The sequence below is a fragment of the Ranitomeya imitator genome, chromosome 1 (genome assembly GCF_032444005.1).
Source record: "Ranitomeya imitator isolate aRanImi1 chromosome 1, aRanImi1.pri, whole genome shotgun sequence".
NCBI lineage: Eukaryota > Metazoa > Chordata > Amphibia > Anura > Dendrobatidae > Ranitomeya > Ranitomeya imitator.
Window position 1 is genome coordinate 1212220831 of NC_091282.1, and position 8725 is coordinate 1212229555.

At 63.7% G+C, this 8725-nt stretch overlaps 1 protein-coding gene across 2 annotated transcripts in view; it reads right to left on the reverse strand.

Moving 5' to 3' along the window:
- HTRA2 (HtrA serine peptidase 2) overlaps positions 1-3126 on the reverse strand; it is a 29671-nt gene extending 26545 nt beyond the window's left edge. Inside the window, exons 1-2 of one of the 2 annotated variants that reach the window (XM_069744983.1) lie at positions 2747-3126; positions 907-1111 (exon numbers count right to left, since the gene is read on the reverse strand). In XM_069744983.1, the coding sequence (XP_069601084.1) occupies positions 907-1111; positions 2747-3102 (561 nt within the window). In that variant the 5' untranslated portion in view covers positions 3103-3126. The remainder of the gene's footprint in view (positions 1-906; positions 1112-2746) is intronic. The other variant, XM_069744984.1, reaches the window with a different exon arrangement.
- Between the last annotated feature and the right edge of the window lie 5599 nt (positions 3127-8725).

Here is an 8725-nt window from a genome sequence, read left to right on the forward strand (position 1 = left end):
CGCAGGAAGGAGGACGGCGAGACACCACGCAGGAAGGACGGCGAGCCACCACGCAGGAAGAAGGACGGCGAGCCACCACGCAGGAAGAAGGACGGCGAGCCACCACGCAGGAAGAAGGACGGCGAGCCACCACGCAGGAAGAAGGACGGCGAGCCACCACGCAGGAAGAAGGACGGCGAGCCACCACGCAGGAAGGAGGACGGCAAGCCACCACGTAGGAAGGAGGACGGCGAGCCACCACGCAGGAAGGACGGCGAGACACCACGCAGGAAGGAGGACAGCGAGACACCACGCAGGAAGGAGGACGGCGAGACACCACGCAGGAAGGAGGACGGCGAGACACCACGCAGGAAGGACGGCGAGACACCACGCAGGAAGGAGGACGGCGAGCCACCACGCAGGAAGGAGGACGGCGAGACACCACGCAGCAGAGGGGGAAAACTGCAAGCCACCACGCAGGCAGGGGAAGGACCCCGAGCCATTCCGCAGAAGGGAGAAGGACTGCGATACACCACGCAGAAGGGAGGCGAGACACCACGCAGGTGGGCAAAGGTCCCCAAGTCACCATGCAGGCGAGGGAAGAACCCTGAGCCACCACGCAGAAGGGAGGATGGCGAGACACGCGCACCAGTCTCTCATTATTGGGGGGTGCGCACCAGTCTCATCATTGGGGGACGCGCACCAGTCTCATTATTGGGGGACACGCAGCAGTCTCTCATTATTGGGGGGACATGCATCAGTCTCTCATTATTGGGGGACACGCAGCAGTCTCTCATTATTGGGGGGACATGCATCAGTCTCTCATTATTGGGGGGACATGCACCAGTCTCTCATTATTGGGGGGACGCGCACCAGTCTCATTATTGGGGGGACGCGCACCAGTCTCATCACTGGGATGCTCCATACCTTCGGGGTGATGCGGACAGTGGCGATGTCCTGTATGGGGTCCAGGGCGCAGACCGTCGCCTCGTACGTGTCCCCGTCGTGCAGTCGCACCCTCACCCGCCTCTTATTGGCCACCACGTGGGCGTTGGTGACGATCAGCCCGTCTGCTGACACCAGGAACCCGGAGCCGCTGGAAATGACGGCCTCCCGCCCGGTGAACGGATGCCTGCGGGGTCACAACACCCCACACATCAGGGACCCAGATAACACTACACCCAAAATACGGTACAAGGGTCGGGCGTGTGGGGTCACTGGAGGGTGTAACCTGTAATGAGGGGGTACAAGACAAATACTGTGATGTGGGGTGACAGGAAATATCTGGGAGTCCGTGTGACATCACAGTCGGGGGTCACTGAGCTCTGGGGCCACAGACTTGGGATCCGGGAACTTTCCATGGTTTGGGATGTTGATGGTTAAGGAAATGTAGGTGTGAGGGTCTCGGTCAGTGGTCCGGCTCCTCATAGGGCGTCCAGGGGCCGCTGTGGGGCCGCCCTGCGACTCGGGGTCCCGTGTCACCCCACTTTGTCTCTCGGGGTCCCTGTAGTCCCCTGCTATGTCTTGGTGTCCCCCACTGTCTCGGTCGCCCACCTCCATACCTTGGTAAACCCTACTGTCTCGATAGCCCCCTCGTGTCTCAGTAGCGCCCTGAAGTGTCTGTAGCCCCCCAAAGCATCGGTAGCCCCCCTAGTATCTCAGCAGCCCCCCAGTATCTCAGTAGCCCCTCCCAGTATCCCGGTAGCCCCTCCCAGTACCTCGGAAGCCCCCCAGTACCTCGGAAGCCCCCCCAGTATTTCTGTAGCCCCCCCAGTATCTCAATAGCCCCCCAGTACCTCTGTAGCCACCGAGCGCCTCTGTAGCCCCCCCCCCCCCAGTATCTCTGTAGCCCCCCAGTACCTCTGTGGCCCCCCAGTACCTCTGTAGCCAACGAGCGCCTCTGTAGCCCCCCCCCCCCAGTATCTCTGTAGCCCCCCAGTGTCTCTGTAGCCCCCAGTACCTCTGTAGCCCCCCAGTGTCTCTGTAGCCCCCCCAGTATCTCTGTAGCCCCCCAATGTCTCTATAGCCCCCCATTACCTCAGTAGCCCCCCAGTACCTCTGTAGCCCCCCAGTATCTCTGTAGCCCCCCAGTGTCTCTGTAGCCCCCCCAGTATCTCTGTAGCCCCCCCAATGTCTCTGTAGCCCCCCATTACCTCAGTAGCCCCCCAGTACCTCGGTACCCCCGCATTACCTCTGTAGCCCCCCAGTATCTCTGTAGCCCCCCAGTGTCTCTGTAGCCCCCCCAGTATCTCTGTAGCCCCCCCAATGTCTCTGTAGCCCCCCATTACCTCAGTAGCCCCCCAGTACCTCGGTACCCCCGCATTACCTCTGTAGCCCCCCCAGTATCTCTGTAGCCCCCCCAATGTCTCTGTAGCCCCCCGGTACCTCAGTAGCCCCCCCGGTACCTCAGTAGCCCCCGCATTACCTCAGTAGCCCCCCAGCCCCGCGCCCCCCAGTACCTCAGTAGCCCCCCCATTATCTCAGTAGCCCCCCCGGTACCTCAGTAGCCCCCGCATTACCTCAGTAGCCCCCCAGCCCCGCGCCCCCCAGTACCTCAGTAGCCCCCCCAGTATCTCTGTAGCCCCCCCAGTATCTCTGTAGCCCCCCCGGTACCTCAGTAGCCCCCCCGGTACCTCTGTAGCCCCCCCAATGTCTCTGTAGCCCCCCCGGTACCTCTGTAGCCCCCCCAATGTCTCTGTAGCCCCCCGGTACCTCAGTAGCCCCCCCGGTACCTCAGTAGCCCCCCAGCCCCGCGCCCCCCGCTCACCTCCCCAGGGTCTCGATGTTCACCACGCCCGGGCTGCACTTCTCGGCCACATCTGCAATAAAGTTGAAGACTTTCCGGGGGTTCGGGGGGTCAGGGGGCGGGGCGTCGGTCCTCGGGGGGTCAGGGGGCGGGGTCACCGGTCTGGCCGCTTCTACCCGTCGCCAACTCCACAGCCCGAGTCCCGCCCCCAGCAGGGCCCCGATATACCGCGCCCTCCGACACCCGCCGTCACGTGACTGTGCCCCCGGGGAATCCTGACACCGTGACCCGAAGACCCCGGAGCTCACAGCCCGAGAGCCGACCCCCCAAACACCCGAGCGGCGCCCCCACAGCCGGCAGAGCACGGAGGCCGCCATCTTGTCCGAGGCTCCGCCCCCTGAAACAACGTATTGTCCACGTGCGGCTGAAGGCGGTTTCTGATTGGTCGGTTGTTTCTGAGGCTGAAGGGAGGACGCTGAACGGCAGCTGCAAAAACTACCAGAGACTATCGCTGAGGAAACGGAGAACCCGGCCTCATAGAACAGGGAGCCCCGGACCAGAGCCCAGCACCAGAGACTATCGCTGAGGAAACGGAGAACCCGGCCTCATAGAACAGGGAGCCCCGGACCAGAGCCCAGCACCAGAGACTAGCGCTGAGGAAACGGAGAACCCGACCTCATAGAACAGGGAGCCCCGGACCAAAGCCCAGCACCCCCCACCAGAGACCAGCACCCCGGACCAGAGCCCAGCGCCTCCCACCAGAGACTATCGCTGAGGAAACGGTGAACCCGGCCTCATAGAACAGGGAGCCCCGGACCAAAGCCCAGCACCAGAGACTATCGCTGAGGAAACGGAGAACCCGGCCTCATAGAACAGGGAGCCCCGGACCAGAGCCTCCCACCAGAGCCCAGCACCAGAGACTATCGCTGAGGAAACGGAGAACCCGGCCTCATAGAACAGGGAGCCCCGGACCAAAGCCCAGCACCAGAGACTATCGCTGAGGAAACGGAGAACCCGGCCTCATAGAACAGGGAGCCCCGGACCAGAGCCTCCCACCAGAGCCCAGCACCAGAGACTATCGCTGAGGAAACGGAGAACCCGGCCTCATAGAACAGGGAGCCCCGGACCAGAGCCCAGCACCCCGGACCAGAGCCCAGCGCCTCCCACCAGAGATTATCGCTGAGGAAACGGAGAACCCGGCCTCATAGAACAGGGAGCCCCGGACCAAAGCCCAGCACCAGAGACTATCGCTGAGGAAACGGAGAACCCGGCCTCATAGAACAGGGAGCCCCGGACCAGAGCCTCCCACCAGAGCCCAGCACCAGAGACTATCGCTGAGGAAACGGAGAACCCGGCCTCATAGAACAGGGAGCCCCGGACCAGAGCCTCCCACCAGAGCCCAGCACCAGAGACTATCGCTGAGGAAACGGAGAACCCGGCCTCATAGAACAGGGAGCCCCGGACCAGAGCCCAGCACCCCGGACCAGAGCCCAGCGCCTCCCACCAGAGATTATCGCTGAGGAAACGGAGAACCCGGCCTCATAGAACAGGGAGCCCCGGACCAAAGCCCAGCACCAGAGACTATCGCTGAGGAAACGGAGAACCCGGCCTCATAGAACAGGGAGCCCCGGACCAGAGCCTCCCACCAGAGCCCAGCACCAGAGACTATCGCTGAGGAAACGGAGAACCCGGCCTCATAGAACAGGGAGCCCCGGACCAGAGCCTCCCACCAGAGCCCAGCACCAGAGACTATCGCTGAGGAAACGGAGAACCCGGCCTCATAGAACAGGGAGCCCCGGACCAAAGCCCAGCACCAGAGCCCAGCACCCCGGACCAGAGCCCAGCGCCTCCCACCAGAGACTATCGCTGAGGAAACGGAGAACCCGGCCTCATAGAACAGGGAGCCCCGGACCAAAGCCCAGCACCAGAGACTATCGCTGAGGAAACGGAGAACCCGGCCTCATAGAACAGGGAGCCCCGGACCAGAGCCCAGCACCCCCCACCAGAGACCAGCACCCCGGACCAGAGCCCAGCGCCCCCCACCAGAGACTATCGCTGAGGAAACGGTGAACCCGGCCTCATAGAACAGGGAGCCCCGGACCAGAGCCCAGCACCAGAGACTATCGCTGAGGAAACGGAGAACCCGGCCTCATAGAACAGGGAGCCCCGGACCAAAGCCCAGCACCAGAGACTATCGCTGAGGAAACGGAGAACCCGGCCTCATAGAACAGGGAGCCCCGGACCAGAGCCCAGCACCCCCCACCAGAGACCAGCGCCCCCCACCAGAGACTATCGCTGAGGAAACGGTGAACCCGGCCTCATAGAACAGGGAGCCCCGGACCAGAGCCCAGCACCAGAGACTATCGCTGAGGAAACGGAGAACCCGGCCTCATAGAACAGGGAGCCCCGGACCAGAGCCCAGCACCAGAGACTAGCGCTGAGGAAACGGAGAACCCGACCTCATAGAACAGGGAGCCCCAGACCAGAGCCCAGCGCCTCCCACCAGAGACTATCGCTGAGGAAACGGTGAACCCGGCCTCATAGAACAGGGAGCCCCGGACCAGAGCCTCCCACCAGAGACTATCGCTGAGGAAACGGTGAACCCGACCTCATAGAACAGGGAGCCCCGGACCAGAGCCCAGCACCAGAGCCCAGCACCCCGGACCAGAGCCCAGCGCCTCCCACCAGAGACTATCGCTGAGGAAACGGAGAACCCGGCCTCATAGAACAGGGAGCCCCGGACCAGAGCCTCCCACCAGAGACTATCGCTGAGGAAACGGTGAACCCGACCTCATAGAACAGGGAGCCCCAGACCAGAGCCCAGCACCAGAGACTATCGCTGAGGAAACGGAGAACCCGGCCTCATAGAACAGGGAGCCCCGGACCAGAGCCTCCCACCAGAGCCTATCGCTGAGGAAACGGAGAACCCGGCCTCATAGAACAGGGAGCCCCGGACCAGAGCCCAGCACCAGAGACTATCGCTGAGGAAACGGTGAACCCGACCTCATAGAACAGGGAGCCCCGGACCAAAGCCCAGCACCAGAGCCCAGCACCCCGGACCAGAGCCCAGCGCCTCCCACCAGAGACTATCGCTGAGGAAACGGAGAACCCGGCCTCATAGAACAGGGAGCCCCGGACCAGAGCCCAGCACCAGAGCCCAGCACCCCGGACCAGAGCCCAGCGCCTCCCACCAGAGACTATCACTGAGGAAACGGAGAACCCGGCCTCATAGAACAGGGAGCCCCGGACCAGAGCCCCCCACCAGAGACTATCGCTGAGGAAACGGAGAACCCGGCCTCATAGAACAGGGAGCCCCGGACCAGAGCCCAGCACCAGAGACTATCGCTGAGGAAACGGTGAACCCGACCTCATAGAACAGGGAGCCCCGGACCAGAGCCCAGCACCAGAGCCCAGCACCCCGGACCAGAGCCTAGCACTGAGGAAACGGAGAACCCGGCCTCATAGAGCAGGGAGCCCCGGACCAGAGCCCAGCACCAGAGCCCAGCACCCCGGACCAGAGCCCAGCGCCTCCCACCAGAGACTATCACTGAGGAAACGGAGAACCCGGCCTCATAGAACAGGGAGCCCCGGACCAGAGCCCCCCACCAGAGACTAGCGCTGAGGAAACGGAGAACCCGGCCTCATAGAACAGGGAGCCCCGGACCAGAGCCCCCCACCAGAGCCCAGCGCCTCCCACCAGAGACTATCGCTGAGGAAACGGTGAACCCGACCTCATAGAACAGGGAGCCCCGGACCAGAGCCCAGCACCAGAGCCCAGCACCCCGGACCAGAGCCCAGCGCCTCCCACCAGAGACTATCGCTGAGGAAACGGAGAACCCGGCCTCATAGAACAGGGAGCCCCGGACCAGAGCCCCCCACCAGAGCCCAGCGCCTCCCACCAGAGACTATCGCTGAGGAAACGGTGAACCCGACCTCATAGAACAGGGAGCCCCGGACCAGAGCCCAGCACCAGAGCCCAGCACCCCGGACCAGAGCCTAGCACTGAGGAAACGGAGAACCCGGCCTCATAGAGCAGGGAGCCCCGGACCAGAGCCCAGCACCCCGGACCAGAGCCCAGCGCCTCCCACCAGAGACTATCGCTGAGGAAACGGTGAACCCGACCTCATAGAACAGGGAGCCCCGGACCAGAGCCCAGCACCCCGGACCAGAGCCTAGCACTGAGGAAACGGAGAACCCGGCCTCATAGAGCAGGGAGCCCCGGACCAGAGCCCAGCACCAGAGCCCAGCACCCCGGACCAGAGCCCAGCACCCCCCACCAGAGACTAGCGCTGAGGTAACGGTGAACCCGGCCTCATAGAATAGGGAGCCCCGGACCAGAGCCCAGCACCAGAGACTATCGCTGAGGAAACGGTGAACCCGGCCTCATAGAACAGGGAGCCCCGGACCAGAGCCCAGCACCCCCCACCAGAGACTATCGCTGAGGAAACGGTGAACCCGGCCTCATAGAACAGGGAGCCCCGGACCAGAGCCCAGCACCAGAGACTATCGCTGAGGAAACGGTGAACCCGACCTCATAGAACAGGGAGCCCAGCACCAGAGACTAGCGCTAAGGAAACGGAGAACCCGGCCTCATAGAACAGGGAGCTCCGGACCAGAGCCCAGCACCCCCCACCAGAGACTATCGCTGCGGAAACGGTGAACCCGGCCTCATAGAACAGGGAGCCCCGGACCAGAGCCCAGCGCCCCCCACCAGAGACTATCGCTGAGGAAACGGAGAACCCGACCTCATAGAACAGGGAGCCCCGGACCAGAGCCCCCCACCAGAGCCCAGCGCCTCCCACCAGAGACTATCGCTGAGGAAACGGTGAACCCGACCTCATAGAACAGGGAGCCCCGGACCAGAGCCCAGCACCCCAGACCAGAGCCCAGCGCCTCCCACCAGAGACTATCGCTGAGGAAACGGAGAACCCGGCCTCATAGAACAGGGAGCCCCGGACCAGAGCCCCCCACCAGAGCCCAGCGCCTCCCACCAGAGACTATCGCTGAGGAAACGGTGAACCCGACCTCATAGAACAGGGAGCCCCGGACCAGAGCCCAGCACCAGAGCCCAGCACCCCGGACCAGAGCCTAGCACTGAGGAAACGGAGAACCCGGCCTCATAGAGCAGGGAGCCCCGGACCAGAGCCCAGCACCCCGGACCAGAGCCCAGCGCCTCCCACCAGAGACTATCGCTGAGGAAACGGTGAACCCGACCTCATAGAACAGGGAGCCCCGGACCAGAGCCCAGCACCCCGGACCAGAGCCTAGCACTGAGGAAACGGAGAACCCGGCCTCATAGAGCAGGGAGCCCCGGACCAGAGCCCAGCACCCCGGACCAGAGCCCAGCACCCCCCACCAGAGACTAGCGCTGAGGTAACGGTGAACCCGGCCTCATAGAATAGGGAGCCCCGGACCAGAGCCCAGCACCAGAGACTATCGCTGAGGAAACGGTGAACCCGGCCTCATAGAACAGGGAGCCCCGGACCAGAGCCCAGCACCCCCCACCAGAGACTATCGCTGAGGAAACGGTGAACCCGGCCTCATAGAACAGGGAGCCCCGGACGAGAGCCCAGCACCAGAGACTATCGCTGAGGAAACGGTGAACCCGACCTCATAGAACAGGGAGCCCAGCACCAGAGACTAGCGCTAAGGAAACGGAGAACCCGGCCTCATAGAACAGGGAGCTCCGGACCAGAGCCCAGCACCCCCCACCAGAGACTATCGCTGAGGAAACGGTGAACCCGGCCTCATAGAACAGGGAGCCCCGGACCAGAGCCCAGCACAGAGACTAGCGCTAAGGAAACGGGGAACCCGGCCTCATAGAACAGGGAGCCCCGGACCAGAGCCCAGCACCAGAGACTAGCGCTAAGGAAACGGAGAACCCGGCCTCATAGAACAGGGAGCCCCGGACCAGAGCCCAGCACCAGAGCCCAGCACCCCGGACCAGAGCCCAGCGCCTCCCACCAGAGACTATCGCTGAGGAAACGGTGAACCCGACCT